The sequence below is a fragment of the Botrytis fragariae genome (genome assembly GCF_013461495.1).
Source record: "Botrytis fragariae strain BVB16 chromosome Unknown tig00000006, whole genome shotgun sequence".
Classification (NCBI taxonomy): Eukaryota; Fungi; Ascomycota; class Leotiomycetes; order Helotiales; family Sclerotiniaceae; genus Botrytis; species Botrytis fragariae.
Window position 1 is genome coordinate 604,119 of NW_023500988.1, and position 16,305 is coordinate 620,423.

Here is a 16,305-nt window from a genome sequence, read left to right on the forward strand (position 1 = left end):
AGAGGAACTGGGGTTTGTGGGTTTCGGTTGGGGATTGGGTTTGTGGGTTTCGGTTGGGGATTGGGTTTGTGGAGGGAGAGGGGAGGGAGAGAGGAGGGAGAGAGGAGGGAGAGAGGAGGGAGAGAGGAGGGAGAGAGGAGGCTGTGAGTCGCTGGGTGTGGGTATTGGGTTTGGGGTTTTGATATTTGGATTTTGGATTTTGGATTGTGTGGTGGTTTTGGGTTTTTAGGATTGGGGGTTGGGGTTGTGTGTTTGAATTGTAGGGAGAAGTGCGGTTTGGGCGGGTGATAGGGGATGAGGAATGGGAATGAGAGATTTGTAGGGGAAAATAGAAGATTAGAGAGGATGATAGGGGACGATGAATGGATAATAAATAATTAGTTTACATCGGGGTGATAATATGAGGTACAAGGTGATGGAAATTGTAAAAGAATCTTGGGAGGTGAGTTGGTTTGATATTTGCGATTTAGGATTGAAAAGGGGATGGGGGTGTGAATGAGGGTTATAGGTAGGTAGATATACTTTGTAGTCTATGTTATATAAATTCTCCATGAATATCTACTGATACGTCTACATACATTTGTGCATCGCGAGATCGGGTTTCTGATGATGTGGTACTGGTGGGATTTAGATATATGGGAGAAGTGTATTTTCCTTTAGCGGAGGTGGATAAGGATAGTATTGTCGTTTGGAAAACATTTGAAGTTGAAAATGCAGTTGTGGTTGTGGCTGTAGTTGTAGTACAGAAGAGGGAAAGATCGAGAGATGGGAATTTGGAAGGCTTGTTGGAATTTGGTCGATTACCTAGGTTATTATGTGCGTGCTCTTTTGTAGGCATGAAAATGTAAGGGATTGGGGTGGAAGGTTGATGGTATTTGGGATCTCTATCTACGACACTTGGGTAATTAGGAGAAATCCATTGAAACGATTCTGCTCAATTTATTCTTGCACATCGAGCACTTCACAATCTAGCTTCCAGCACTCATCTCGATTTCCTTTCAAACTATTCATATACTCTCTCGACACTTTGAAGATTTGCCCGCCACAAATAAGATTTCACAATTTGACACCTCTCGCCATAAAAACTGCCCTCTTCATATCTTTTCTCCCTCCCTCAACCCCAGTTCCATGAAACACAATCCCCTTCCCCAATACCATATATCCGAAATCCGCACCTACACCTGCATCGACGAAAATCTTCTTGATCTCCTCCTCGGAAAATCCATGATGAGTAACTGTTTCCTTTGCTTGTTGAGCTTGTTCATTTAGCTCCTCATGATGTTCATGTCCGTGTCCATGATGACCATGTCCGTGACCATGCTCCCCATGATCATGAGGATTTCCATACCCATCATGACTTTCAAAATCAACTACGGCCAAAATCCCACCTTTCTTCAACCTCTCTCCAATTTTCCTCGCCGCCAAAGACGGGTTTGAGAAATGATGAAATCCCAATCCCACAACCGCAATATCAAATTGATAGAGATCTTCAATCTCCAATTCCGGGGCTGGCTCAGAGGAAAGCAAGTTTCCTTGATGAGCAAACATTTCGGATGAAGAAAGTCCTTGGTTGGATGCGCGTGCGTTGTATTGCGATACCATGGAGGAAGAGAGATCGATGCCGATGGCGCGGGTGATGGTGGGGAGTAGAGCACGGGTGATGAGACCGGTGCCGCAGGCGTAGTCGAGGAGCTTGACGGTATGCTCTGGGGGAGAGGTTTCGGTGGCCCAATTGGCGCCGATAAAGGACATGGTGCGGTCTTCTTGGATGATGGAGATTAGTTGTTCCATGGTTTTTTGGAACCGCGTGTCGTAGGTTGAGGCGTGCGTGCTGGGTTGGTGTTAGTTGTGATTATGAGAGAAAGTGGAGGGGTGCGAGGATGTATGGGAAATGCACGCAATCCACAATTGTAGGAGAAGACTTGTCTTCTCGATCTCTTGAACACTGGTTCGAATCAAGAAGCAATAGCCCTAGCGCTTGCCAGAGCAAAAAAGCCTCATCCCACAAGACACCCCATTGCCTCATCATTACTCTCCGAACTAACAGTTAATACTCACTCCCAATGTTCTCTATTCTTCTCCGTCACATCCCCATCATGTATATGCTCCGCCATTTTCAACGTAGAAATCTTCTCAAAAACCTTGTTTCTGTATCCAAACTCTCCAATCTCAATCCCTCTCAAATAATATCCTAGAATCAATGATAATAAAACAACAAATAGGATATGATAAGAGCTTCTAATCATGAATATGTATTCTTTTCTACAAAGAAAAAAGTTGCAGGACACTGGACAAATGTTCGTTATATTTATATCATAGGTTTGTCGTGCTTTAGTGGGGTGTAACCATAGTGGGGTTGAAAGAATCAAAGAATGAATGGGGATCTCGCTTGTCGGAGAGCTTTCGGGGACTTTTTGACATACTGGGATTAGACGGAATAGGGGGCTTGGGGGAAGCATGGAAACATGGAAATATGTCTCCGAATGTATAAGGGTTGTGATACAATAATGTCTACGGGTCGGTGAGTTATTTTCTTGATTCTATGGGCGAGTAATTGAAGATGGGGGTCTTGGTGTGTTTGAAGTTGAAGTAATTCCTTGGATGACAATACAATACTTGCGCGCTGTGTGAGCTATTCCCAATTTAAATTACTTTGTCATATGAATTACTCTAATAGCATGAATCACTCTCTAATATCAACCTTTTTCATTATACAAAAAATACTCTCGTTGGGCAATTGCTCCATCGTATAGAAGACTCTTTTTGTGTGGTTACTCTCATTGTATCAGCTATGTAATTATATTGTATGCTATTTTGCTTTTGAAGTACAATGGAAAACTATCGAATCTATTGGTTGATACCTTCAGCAGTAGGTAATGGGATAGCCTTGTAGAGCAAGATGAGCGCAGAGTGAGATTCTCCACCACCAGCAAGAGTAGCAATCTTCTCAGCATCGACCTCTGAAACCTTGTCATCGTTGAACCACCACCATTTTCCATCTTCCTCACCGCGTACGCCAGTTTTACGGTCAAGTGGTCCTTGCTTCTTCACATATGAAGTGTAATGACCGCTATCCGCACTAGAACCTTGATGGGTAACAATACCACGAAGTTCGTAAAGACCAGACTTGTTGGCTCCGTCATCCTTGGCAAGCTCTGGGTTGATTAACGCATTCAACTCCTTCTTTGCCTCCAAGATTGAAGCAGCTTTTTCCGCATCAATCTCCGCGTCGGTCTTATAAACAACATCCTCCATTTCGGTATCGCCGTCTTTAGACTTGGTCTCCTTCTTCTCATCTTTCTTCGAGGAAGATGATGCTTCATCGACAAGGCCAGCTTTCTTGTCAGCTTCTTCTTTATCGTGGATGCGCTTTTGGCGCTTGCGAGCACGTTCAATATCTTCCTCTTCCTTTCGTACTTCACGAACCTTATCCCTAACCGGGATCAACATTTGCTTGAGCTCATCCGTACAGAATTCTACTACGTCCAATTCATGAGGAAATGTAACCTTGCGCATAATCTTTGCTTTCTTTTGAGCCTCGCGTTTCCAAAAGAATCGAACGAAATGGACAGTGAGGTATTTGGGAAGGCGTGAGATTTTGGATTTTTTGGTAAAAATGGCATCGCGACCAAGGACTTCAGATCTCTTTTCGATCTTCTCCTCCAATCCTGCGACCAGTCCATCTCGAAGATGATTAGTTGCGCCAGTGATATGGCAATCCAGCTTCAAGAAAACATCATTCCCCTTGACTGGTTGTTCGCCTGCGTCCTTTGCACCTTGCTCATCACACTCCGTGATAGATTGGAATGCCCCCGCCATATATTTGTCAACAAAAGAGACCGATGTAGATGATGATCCTTCAGTGTTTCCACCTTCACCAATCTTCAAGCTTGATCGTAGTACCTGGAGGATTTGCGTCCAAGCTTCTTCAGCATCTTGTTGTGCATAGCCGTGGCCATTCTTGGCTTTTTCTTGAAATTGTGGGAAGGCTTGTCGTAAAGCGTTGAGGTAAATGAGTGGCGGAAATGCCTCCTGTGTTTCTGACATCTGCATATATAAATCTCGCATCGCAGCTGTCATATCGAGTGATTGGGGTCGACTGAGTTGGAATGCATTGAGCATGTTGTTGGAACCTGTTTCAGATGGTGTGAACTTCTGCAGGCTATCTTGCAACTCTGGAATCGCTCTGAGCGTTTGTAATGTTGAGTTGAGATAGCATGTGTTTCCCAAGTTTTGTAATCCCGCTGGTGTTGCTCCAACTTGTTGTGCAGCTTCAGCTTCGGTCATATCTTCAACAAATTTTATTGGTTCTTTTGGCTTAGAAAGTGTTCCTCCCTCTGCAGGTGTTCCCATCATCAAAAATGTCTGTCCTGGCTTGGCACCGATTTTCGAAAGATCGGTGTCATCTTTAAGTTGCCCGCCTTTAACCAAGATCTTTTGTCGTTCTGGCTCAACGCCAGTGAGAGAATAGAGCTGATATTTTAATGTTTCGCCGTTGGACGTAGGATCGAGCTCGATATCATATTTCTTGCCTTGATGCTTGATAATGATCGGTATATTCGACATGATGATGAGAGGCTCACGTTTTGTGAAGGTTACTGGGAGAAAGATAGGTAGGTGGAAGGTAGACTTGTAGATAAATACCTAGCAAACGGGACGGTTCTCTTAGCGCGCCTTACGTAGCTTTGTGGGATGCCTGACTCCACCATGTAACCCGATTACCAACTCAAGTGAATGATTTAAAACACTTTATGTCTTGGTATAGTATGAGTTACTCAAGAATACTAATGATATTTGGAGATTGATTGATTGAGGATATAATAAAATAGAAGGCTTCAATTACAATTTCTCAAATTTCAATTCAAAATAATGATGATCTGATTTGATGCCAATTATTGAAAGAAAGTAAAATATATTTGGTTGGAAGATTTCCTTCGTCCATGCGGCTTTTTCCGTCCGGGGCTGCTTGACTCCTTGACTACCTACTAGAGAAAGCCCCACCAAAGCATCGACAACACGTACGGCTGGTTGGTACTGTTGATGACATCTTCTTATTGAAAGGAGGCATTCGAAATAAGAAACATCAACGAGATGGTATGTAGCAAACTAAAACTCCTATCAATATAGCTTGAAGATTTTGAGAATGACAGAGTTTTACTAAATTTAAATCTTGCAGTCTCAATCATTGCGACCTTATCTTCAATGCGTGCGATCCTCCCTGACAGCAGCTCTATGTCTCTCGAACTTCGCATCCCAGACCTCCGAAAGACACAATGTGCCCGAAATTGAAGCTAAGACTTCACCGGAAGTTCTGTTGAATTCATTGACAGTCGCACGGAATGAGAATGAACGGGTTCTCATTGAACCCAGTATCAACAGTGTCCGAATCAGTATCAACATCAAACAAGCGGACGAAATTGAGCACATTCTCGTACACAAATTTGCCAGGTTTTTGACTCAACGAGCAGAAGCATTCTTCATTCTTAGGAGGAAACCCGTTAAGGTGGGTGGCAGGTTTAGATGTGCAAAGGCCGGAGGCTGATTTTGAATAGGGCTACGCTATCTCGTTTTTGATTACGAACTTCCACACAGAGGAGATGTTAAAGCATAAGCTGGTGGACTTCATCATAGAATTCATGGAGGAGGTCGATAAGGAAATCTCGGAGATGAAGCTATTTGTGAGCTATACCTTCCCCTTAATCAGATTGGTCGCTGACAGACAATAGTTGAATGCTCGTGCAAGATTCGTTGCAGAATCGTTCTTAACACCAGTAAGTCACCCTGCGATATTTCCGACATTAACTAATGCAATACCTTCAGTTCGATTAAGCTTGGGGCTAGTTTTCGGGGTATACAATATTGATAGTAGCATATTTGAGATCAGCGGTGTGGGAAGTCGACATTTTGATCCGGCGTTTCGGAGAATAAAAGATCTTATAAACAGGCTATCAGCTGGTATTCATTACCTTGTATCATTTTTGGGTGAAAGAACATATATCATCACTGCGAAGGACATGCAATCTTCATTGAGGTCTTATTTCATATCGCAGCTCTGACACCTTTATCTTCAGACAGTCTTCTAAATTGACTGTTCAAGTCACAGCTGTGTATCTCCATTACGCCGTGTTATATAGTCTTTGTACTGTGCAGTGAAAGGGGTCTCAAACGAGCCTTGTGGGATCTTGAATGGAATCAAACTACTTGAACTTACCCGCAGTAACAGTCTTCGAATTGTATAAGCTCAAGATGATACAAATAATGCGAGACTAGAATTGAAGAGCTTGAGCTTCATAATTAATACTTGAGCCGTGGACATTCATCGGAGCACTTGAAACGTATTGAACTTACCAGTTAAACAGTCGCCATGAGTACAACATGTGACCGGTGTAATATGAACCACGCTAGTGATGCATCTGCAAGGTTGTCATTCAAACACCGACTTTTCTAGAATCTCACTATCGCTGTTATATGCGACGATGTTATCTTCAACTTAAGCAGAAACTGTGTATTATATACATTAACCTATACCATGATAAATGAGTCCCTTAACCTCTCGGGTTCAACTGGTGATGTTGAGGAGATTTTACCTAATAATTCCGACTGCGTCTTTTTAAATCCCTAGCCAAAAGCTCGACGAATGAACCTGGACCTAGGGTTCAAACTTGACACTGGCAATTAATGAATCAAATCTCATTGGTTCGAGTCTGCGGCTTTGAATACTCATGCATAGAGCTACACCTCCTTCGGCTCTTGATGGGCCTTTGAAAGAAACAATTGTGTCAATACTGCCAATGTGTGGTTACACATCACCTGCACTCCCTCCAATCGACACCTCAAATTCCCCGTTTTCTGCAGACCTAAATCACTATACGCCCGTCAGGGGTTCCAAACCTTCCTATAAACCATTGGATATTGATAGAGAAGATATTCGCCTTCTTATCCTTCCATGCGCCGGCTCCAGTGGCCAGAACTATGAATTTATTCACGTTTCTCTACTCACCAATGTTAAATACGAGGCATTGTCTTATGCATGGGGTGATCTGCCTGCAAACAAAACAATCAAGATTGATAAGACAGATTACTACGTGCGAGACAATTTATTTGCAGCATTAGAAGCTCTTCGCTTGCGGAGTCGGCGGCGTTATCTGTGGGTGGATGCTGTATGCATCAATCAAGAAGACTTTGATGAGCGCAATGCGCAAGTTGCACTTATGAGTCAAATATATGCAAAAGCCGATGAAGTCATTGTGTGGTTGGGCAAAGCTGGAAGAGATTACTGGGGCGCAATGACTTTGCTAGACAGTCTAGGCAATTCCGCAACGTCTGCGAAAGAGCTATCGAGATCCATAACAGAACATGCAGCTGTTTCTCATGTAAAGTTTTGGACTGAATTGTCTATGTTGTGCCACAGGCCATATTGGCAAAGACTTTGGATTATACAAGAGGTAGTCCTTGCTTCAAAAATCAAAGCGCACTGCTCATCATTAATCTTTGACTGGGAGCGCCTAGATTGGGTGTTTCGACGAATGAATACTATTCAAGAGACAGCCACAAGCCTATATGTTGGTACATCGTTAGCTGGAGGCGGCGATAAAGGATACTTTAGCTTACTCCAGACACTGGAAGCTATCCGAAATAGTGTACCCTCTCGATTATCCAAGAGGAGACAAGAGATCAAGGAACGAATCCCCTTGCTAGATCTTTTTCTGACTCACAGTGAAGCATTATGCACCGATCAAAGAGATAGGTTTTTTGGCTTGTATAGCCTTGCGAAGGATTGCTGCACCAAGGCCACGCCTGCAGATTATAGACAAACGTTCTTCGAAACTATATCTATGGTTACTCTGCATCATTTCCGTCGCCATACCAATAAGCTTGACGTTCTTCAAAAATATGAACATTTCCGACAAACTCTTGCGAGGACGATGCCCAATTCAATCCACATCGTGCAAGATTTCCTCGATCATAACCCAGATGCTTTGGAAGGTCAAGAGATCATGAAAGCAGTTGGAAACGTTCGAGGATCTATTGTGTATATTAGCCCACCGCTAAAAGATTTGTGCTTAACAGACTATCTTCGAGATTTAGACTTTTTAGACTTGAATGCAACTCCACTCATTGAGGATCAATTGCGTTACTTCTTTCATCAACGCGGCAGTAAAGGATACTTTCACAACGATCGACTTCATAATATTGATGATATTTGCAATTATGGGAGTGGTGAGAGATGCTCATTTTCAGCTTTTTACTTGAACGCTGCCCCTAGAGTCGAGGATATCGATCTGCTGGCTTCTGATGTATCAAGCCCGCGTCAAAAATCGCTGCCACCAGGAAAGAGAGATCGAAAAGTGAATCAACTAATGTCCTCTTTTAATCAAACCCTCCATGAAGCAAAATGGAAGGCAGAGCAATCTAGCAATACTGCACAAGTCAGGTTATTCTTGGAAGAGAATGGGATGATAGGATACGTATCAGACAATGCACAAGTTGGCGATCTCATTGTTCAGTTTCGCGCTACAAGCACCGCTGTAGTCATGAGAAAGGAAGGAGATAAAGGTGCCATTGTCGGAAGAGTATGCGATCTACTCGATCGCCGTTCGAAGCATGGAAAGTCACGACCTTTTGTATGCCAAGATCAAGACATCGACGAGAATGGATTTGATGTGCCACCTCAATTAATATGTTTACGCATGAAGCTTTCAGCCTTGCGAATGCTGGCCAATGGAAGTCCAATGTATGATTGAACAACTACTCTCGATAATTGGGACATGCATTCTTGAGCCGTGAACTTAAGGTTTAGATCGAGTCAGAGCGAACAAATTTATCTCTCCAGATTTTACACTCAATTTAGGAATCTAAAGATAGTTCCTCCGTGTGGCTCTAAAGATCGAACAACGCTTAAAATAACATGCAGAATAGACGGGCTGGCACTTTCAGTATTTTCTTTTCTGAGATCTAAGGATGTTTCCCCATTCATCCTGTCAAATAACGAAATCTACGGAACGGAATTTCAAAGAAGGTCAACGAGAGCAAACCTATCTGGGATTTTACTGCGTCTTACTGTATCTTGAAACTACACTAGAAATCCTCGACTTCAACTATCATGGAACCTTCGAAGCTCAGAAGAGTTGATGCCATAAACCTCTTCGGTACCCTGCGGGCCCCTTCAGCCTTTTTCGTTAAGATTCGATTGAGCTTTTGTCTCATCCCCAGACTGGACTCGCGTCACCCGTGATCAATCGTCTTCAAGTTTTAGCGAATTAGATGATTTTGAGTCTTCCGATGCGGCTGTCTACTTCACAACGCGCAAAACAACATTCGTGAGGCAGAAGATCAGTTATGTGCAGGTACTATAGTTACCACGGAACGATAGCCAAAATGTATTGCGCATGCAAAATTTTCAAACTTCAACGAGTTACCACGTGAAGTACACGCGACATGACTAGGGAATATACATTACCGAGCCCACGTCCAGACCTGGTAACTCACGCAAGTATATCTATCCAGCAATATTTTCCTCGGAAAGTGACTAATGGAAAGACTGGGTAGGATAGGAGCTTAGATTTTGTCCTGGGCTATAGTAGGATATAGACTCTACCTTGACGATGTAGGCGTGTGCATGATCTTTTTGGTCAAGAGCCATTGAGATATGTATTGGCTGGATAGATAAATTGCAATTACACTGGCAATGTACAATATAGCACAACACGGTACCAGGTAATAATATGGGTCTTAATGATATACTCACAAACATTAATACTATGCATGCCTTGAGATTTGTGACGAGGTTCGGAACCACACTTAGTCGTTGTGGTATGCTTATTGCCTAATGAGCTTTCTAGAAAGGGGCAGATACTGCAGCCAAGGGCCCAAGGCTGAGCTCCATTGTGAAGTCAATACGAACCTCGGCATTAATCGCTACCAGGAAGGAATCCAGTCAAATGGCAATTGATGATCAATGTGAAAATTAATAATTCTGGAAATAGATAATGAATCCACTTCTTGTTATTGCAATGAGAAATTGAGGTTTAGAAAAAGTTTTAGGGGTTATGTCGGCAAATATTAGTGAGACATGTGAGTGGCCGTTGGAACATTTCGGCCCGCTTTTGCATGAACCTCGGTCAAAAACGAGTTCCTTATCAAAGAAATATTTGGTCAGTGATTAATAAAACATGAAAAGTATGAAGTTGTTTTCAAAGAAGAATTATACTACACTGCTCATGTATACTTGAGTTTGGATTTCTACAATAAGAAACCGCGCCTCATTCATCAAAATAGACCTCTTTCTCACACGTTCATTCTAATTTCAAGCATTCACGATAACAAGATGACTGATCGACCAACGCTTGTCCCACCTCCTCCTATCAATCCCTCGAAATCTGCCATCGAGAATGTGTTAGAGCTTCGGGAGCTGAGTCAAATTGCGCCAGTAAGCACCCGATTTAGCACCCGATTTCCCACAGTTCTGTGCAGACTGCTCAATGGATCTTTGAATCTAACCTCTCTCTACCCAGGACATCTTCACGAATACTCACCCCTTATGGCATCCCCCCGGCGCACGAGGCATATACGGAGGGGCAATTATCGCACAATGTCTTGCAGCCGCACAATGCACGGTCCCGCATAACTTCACGGTACACAGCATGCACTGCTATTTTGTTTTAGCTGGGAATTCCGATTTGCCAGTCATGTACTACGTTGAACATGTTCGTGAAGGCCGCTCGTTCGCTACTCGCACAGTACAAGCACGTCAGAAGGGAAAATGTATATTCACAACCACCATGTCATTTGTGAGGGAGAATAGTGGAGGGAAGCAAAAAGTAGAACATGCGGTTCCAATCCCCAAGAACATCAGACAACCGAATGAGGATGAAGAGTTGTTACAGATGGAAATGAGGACTGATAGTCCATTTGTTAGTCAGAGGCTCGAGATTTTGAATGGGGAGACTGGGCGACCACATGAACAGAGAACCCGGCAGTGGATCAAAGCAAGAGGAAGGATCAGTGATGAAGGTGGACATCAGGCGCATTTGAATGCATTGGCTTATATGAGTGATAGCTACTTCATTGGAACTGTTGGGAGAATACATAAGCTGTGGAGATATGGCAGTGAAGAAAAGAAAAAGAAGGGTGAGACCGCAGAAGAAAACGACAACGATAAGTATATGAAGAAATTAAAAGAAGCCGAAGGTTTTGGGGATGATTTGAACAATGAAAAGAGGAGGCCAGAGGTTGGTATGATGGTTAGTTTAGATCATACTATATACTTCCATGAGCCAAGGAGGTTCAGAGCAGATGAGTGGATGTTTACGGAAATGTCAAGTCCATGGTCTGGAGATGGGAGAGGAGTGGTCACCCAGCATATGTTCACTAAGGATGGAACATTGATTGCTACTTGTTTTCAGGAGGTAGGGTTTTCTTTCGCGGAATCACATTGAGTATATTGCTAACAGGTATTGCAGGGTGTTGTGAGACTTAACCAAGACGGAACAGAGAAAGCCAAAATCTAAGGCAATCTTTGATGTAATGAAGTAATTTTGAGAGGCCGACTGTAGGGTACAATTGATAGAATAAGGGGGAAGAGAGTGAGGGACGAGCATTGGGCATATGCAGAGTTGTGTTTTAATAGACTTTTAGATTTCCTTTTCGATACCATTTCGTACGTTTTGGTTCTTGGGGCAGCCCGAGGGCAAAGCAATAGACTCCTCAAAGAGACGAAGCATTAGATATTCTGGATCTTGTTTTTGATATATTACTCCTTGTATCTCCATATGGAAACACATCAAGGCTTGTCAAACTGCACAAATACGCACGGCTAACAGAGAATCTCTGCAGACTCCAGGTCTTCCGCATTGACAGTGCATTGACATGTGATTGTGGATCATCTAGCTGAGCTGTTCTTTGACAATAAGTTTCATGCAATCTATGGCACTTTGTTAGTAAGTTTAGGAAACGAACACGACAGGTACTTTTATTCTCACCAATGTACCTTCAGAGAACCCTTTTCTTTAACAGTCTCTCATTGCTCATTTATTTGATATCATAGCCTTGCTTATTTGGCTCTCCAGCCTCGTTTACGTCATCCCGGAGAGTTTGGATTCCGTTCACCGAAATCTTGTTTGTACAAAGTATGTATGGTGTAGCCTTAGCCTTATTTGATGCCTAGCGATTTATTTCAACTCCCAACTCAGACAACCTGGAAGTCTCGGTCAGCAGGGTCCAAACAATTTCAATATTAATTTATTTCAGCTGACGACGTGTTCGTGATAACAGTTAGTCATACTCATTGGAGACTTGTTTTCAGAACAAACCTCACTTGATCAACACATTCGATTCGCCATTTAGCAAAACGTTGCGATTGTGCGAAAGTAAACAACCCCCCGAGATTCTAATTTGAATTCTTGCGCCGCGTATTCAATGCATGCCATACGGCAGAAATGCCGTCCCAAGCATCAGGTTCTCATACTGAAATGCTACCCCAAGACAACAAAGGGGGCAGTCGATGTCAAGCCAAATTCAAGTGAATTGAGTTATCTCTTGTTTTATGCCACGACACGAAGGAGTAAGGTGCAAAAGGTTGGAGAGTTTCTGGAGAAGAAGACTGCAAGTGATGTTTGGAGAGCTAGAATAGGGTTTGTTCATCCGTCCAAAGTTCAGCTATGATATATGCTGATTGAGGAAATAGAAATGTGCAGGTTACCCTCCAAATCCTAGCAGCCTTAATCGAAAAAGCACCCCGAGACCTACCTCTGTATGCGCCTTACGTTCTTAAGATTTTCAATATCATACTTCGTGCGCAAGATGTCACCATGGTGGAATCCTCAATCCCAACTTTCCAGGTCTTCTGCGAGAATCATGACATGGCAAGTCTTTCCGCGGATCAAGAATATCTCCACCAATACGAGGAAATCGTGCGAATCTACGCGTCATTCGCTTCTACAAGAACACAGACGAGCAGTAACCCCCAGAGCGCACCGGTCGCCATTAGATGGAGGGGTCTTGGCTTACAAGCTGTCAAGAGCGTGGCATCTTCCGAAGCTTTGTCTACAGTGGCGGGAAGACAATTGGACGTCATTGTGCCGATACTGTTGGAGAATATTTGGACGGACAATGAGGACTTCATTGATACATTGCAACAACGAGCTGAGACAGAAGAGCACATTGGAACGGAAAAGTCATTGTTAAAGAGAAGGGCAAGCAATGCGACGGCCAGAACGGCTGATACGGAAGGAGAGAATGCTACAACTTTACCTGGAACAACTGCAGACGCAGATAAATTGGCGGAGGAGAACATTGGTGTTTTAGCTACACAATGTTTAAAACAACTCTTTGTCGTCAACAACCGAGCTCAGGTACACGGAGCTACGACAGCTGTATTGAAGTTTATTGCAGATCGAGTTTCCCAGAAAGAATCTGTCATTGAGAATGGTCCAAACGACAATTGCAAAGGATGGGCACCACGCATTTTTGAAATGATTGCCAGATGGACTCCAGTTCAAGATCGATATGTCATTCTGGTGACGGCCATGGATAGTTTGGTGCGGGCTGACCAAGTCGAGGCCACTCTTATGCAACAGCTTGTTCTTGCAACCATGGTAGACTCTTTACTTAAATCTGATATCAACCTGATAGGGTTAAGCGTAATGGATGTTTTACTGGGGCTGATACAGCACATATTGATAATTCTCCAACTTGGAAATGTCGGTGGACCTCATCTTCAGCCAGATAATGGAGTGGATGAAAAAGTCGATGCTGGTGCTCTGCATGCGTCAATTGCATCTGAACCCGCTCTGGTACCAACAGGCACTAGGAAGGATCTTTTAGCCCGATTGCAGAATTGTCTAGGAGATTTGGCCACGCACGTTTACTATGCAGATCAAATATCTGACATGGTATCAGCGATCTTATTACGTTTGAAACCTTCGACACTATCACCTGTTCCCAGCACTGCTGCAGCAATTGAAGATCCAAAATCTGCCACAGAGGCTCTGTTGTCTGGCACTAATATGACCGAAGATCCTAATACTGATGGATTTTTTTCGTTTGATACAGCCAAGATCACAGCTCTGGAATCAATAAAGTTGATTCTGCTTGTGGCAAGTCACAAGACTATGACTGCTGGAAACCTGGGAAGAAATAGAGTTCCAATCAAGACTTGGGAGGGTACACAATGGTTATTACGTGACACAGATGGGCGTGTGAGAAGAGCGTACGCTGATGCATTATTGACGTGGCTTGATCGGGAGGTCACAAAGACTGATCAGCAAATCTTCGACGATAAGCCGAAGGGATTGGCAAAGAGTGCACGGGATGAATCATCCACCAATCTCACGAAGAGAGCAGTCTCAAACGCATCAAAAGCAGAGAAACCCTCTAGACCGTCATCCCGAACAACATTTTCACAACTGCTACATCTCGCCATCTATGAGAATGCTCTGCAATTTGTAGACTACGAGAACGATATACTTCTACTACATCTTCTTCTCACAAGTCTTGTCAAGCATTTGGGAGTAAATGCGATCAGAAGCGGGCTACCCATGATGTTTCGATTACAAGAAGATATAAAATCGTTTGAACTACCAGTTCAAAAGGTCCGAATTGGAAGTCTATGTCATGGATATTTCTGGGTATTGTGCGAGAAGTTCGAAATTGAGATGTCACCCGTTGGCAAGACAATCCAAGACGAAATCCGTCAACGTCAAAAGGCTATGTTTTGGGCTGATAGCATTCGATTTCCTCCTGTTAAACTCCATAATATTGGCCCACAAGGGAAAGTAGCATCTCAACAAGAACAAACTCCCAGTTATGCTGGAGCCGACTCTTTGTCAACCTTTGATGACCGATTTCAATTGGTCAAACTTATCTCCTTATCATATGCAGCATCTCTAAATTCTCCTCCAAGCAGCCCCCCAACATCTCCTGGCCGAAGCTTTACCCATCCAATACTTAGTGCAGATGCGCCTTCGTCGGCACGAGATACTATCATACCGGAAAGAATCAAGGAAGAAATGATGTCAGAATGGAATAAGGAGTCTGTGATTGCCGTTGCGCAGGAAACTAGCAAGACTGCCTCAATTAGTGGATCTCGTGCAGGTACAATGACCACTGGCCATCGTAATTTCCTTACTATTAATGGACTCGGTAATGGTAGTAACAGTGGAACAGCATCTCCTACTGGTGCTCAAAATCTGAAAAGTGGAGCTAATTCGACATATGGAACCGCTAGCGGGATTGGTGCCATGCACAAACTGAGAAAAGGTAGTGGGCATTCACATGCGCCTGCTAGTGAATCAAGCCGTGGGTCAGTAACGAGGGTTGATCAATTAAAGCGAGTACTCTCGGGTCAGACAGCACCTTTACCAGCTACAAGGGCCGGCGCGCCACAGAGTGATGCAAGTAGTGAGAGCATGGTTAGTTATGACTTCTCAGCTTCAGAGATATCTATCAACACGTACAACCAGCAGAATAGTTCGGGTGTAGAACGATCTGCTTCTATGCGTTCGACCGGACGATCGAGATCGAAATCACGAGATAGAGCAGATGCAGCACATGATGGCACAACAGTTCCTCCTGTTCCACCACTTCCATCCTCGCTTGTGGGTGAAAATATATCCATTCAGGACCAAGCGCAAAATCATTCGCCTGAAGCATTTCGAACCGGTCGAAGCACAAAAAGAAGCACAAAGAGTAGAGCCGGTGGATACTCAAGTATGCCATGGGGTGAAGAAAATGGAAAGGTGGTAGATCTCCAAGATCTACTGAGTAGTATTGAGATTGGTGGTGATGAAAAAGGGAATGTTGGTATGCCACCTTATTGAGGCGTCAATTTTCAGGGTTTCTGGAGACACAGCGCGTTTGTTATATTGAAACAAGAGATAGAGTTGCATATAATTCATAGTACAGATCTGTATTACTATACCTCATTTTGTAAGCATGGAGTTTTGGTTGACAACACTTGTGGAATATCTACTGCTAGGTTGAGTCATAGCGATTGATTTTGGGGGGAAAAAGGCACATACGTCTTGCAGCAAATAATAATAAAGAAAATGAAGATGAGTTTTCGTTGTCGTTGTCGTTGTCATAATCACATGTTACATGCTATGTGCAGGTCTTCGGTGGTGCAGACTACTGTTTGATAGTGATAACTTTGTGGTTTTTGAATTGCTGAGCAGGAACGCATTCGAACTTTCATATCTTTCATATCTTTCATATCAATTTCTAATCTAATAGTACAAATTAGTGTGCACAGTAATCATTCTACTACGACTACTATTACTACCTTTTCGTTTAATTTTGTTAGTTTTA

General features: G+C 43.3%; 6 protein-coding genes across 6 annotated transcripts; 4 read left to right on the forward strand and 2 right to left on the reverse strand.

Moving 5' to 3' along the window:
- Positions 1-1,056: 1,056 nt before the first annotated feature.
- Positions 1,057-2,246, reverse strand: Bfra_001358 (putative 2-heptaprenyl naphthoquinone protein; the record flags this gene model as incomplete). The annotated part of the gene is made up of 2 exons (XM_037331791.1): positions 1,057-1,831; positions 2,059-2,246. 2 exons carry the CDS (start codon positions 2,244-2,246, stop codon positions 1,057-1,059), a joined length of 963 nt encoding a protein of 320 aa, XP_037195945.1.
- Positions 2,247-2,847: 601 nt separating this feature from the next.
- Bfra_001359 (putative ubiquitin carboxyl-terminal hydrolase 14 protein) lies at positions 2,848-4,566 on the reverse strand (the record flags this gene model as incomplete). The annotated part of the gene is made up of 1 exon (XM_037331792.1): positions 2,848-4,566. The coding sequence occupies one exon, from the start codon at positions 4,564-4,566 to the stop codon at positions 2,848-2,850; it is 1,719 nt and encodes a 572-aa protein (XP_037195946.1).
- A 425-nt stretch (positions 4,567-4,991) lies between these two features.
- Positions 4,992-6,159, forward strand: Bfra_001360 (putative actin-related protein 2/3 complex subunit). The gene is made up of 5 exons (XM_037331793.1): positions 4,992-5,094; positions 5,177-5,503; positions 5,553-5,678; positions 5,727-5,771; positions 5,821-6,159. Exons 1-5 carry the CDS (start codon positions 5,092-5,094, stop codon positions 5,827-5,829), a joined length of 510 nt encoding a protein of 169 aa, XP_037195947.1. The 5' UTR covers positions 4,992-5,091; the 3' UTR covers positions 5,830-6,159.
- Positions 6,160-6,722: 563 nt separating this feature from the next.
- Bfra_001361 (putative het domain-containing protein) lies at positions 6,723-8,744 on the forward strand (the record flags this gene model as incomplete). The annotated part of the gene is made up of 1 exon (XM_037331794.1): positions 6,723-8,744. One exon carries the CDS (start codon positions 6,723-6,725, stop codon positions 8,742-8,744), a length of 2,022 nt encoding a protein of 673 aa, XP_037195948.1.
- A 1,583-nt stretch (positions 8,745-10,327) lies between these two features.
- Positions 10,328-11,510, forward strand: Bfra_001362 (putative acyl- thioesterase ii protein; the record flags this gene model as incomplete). Its single annotated transcript, XM_037331795.1, has 3 exons — positions 10,328-10,429; positions 10,515-11,408; positions 11,463-11,510. 3 exons carry the CDS (start codon positions 10,328-10,330, stop codon positions 11,508-11,510), a joined length of 1,044 nt encoding a protein of 347 aa, XP_037195949.1.
- A 907-nt stretch (positions 11,511-12,417) lies between these two features.
- On the forward strand, positions 12,418-15,818 carry Bfra_001363 (putative protein efr3 protein; the record flags this gene model as incomplete). The annotated part of the gene is made up of 2 exons (XM_037331796.1): positions 12,418-12,632; positions 12,686-15,818. 2 exons carry the CDS (start codon positions 12,418-12,420, stop codon positions 15,816-15,818), a joined length of 3,348 nt encoding a protein of 1,115 aa, XP_037195950.1.
- Between the last annotated feature and the right edge of the window lie 487 nt (positions 15,819-16,305).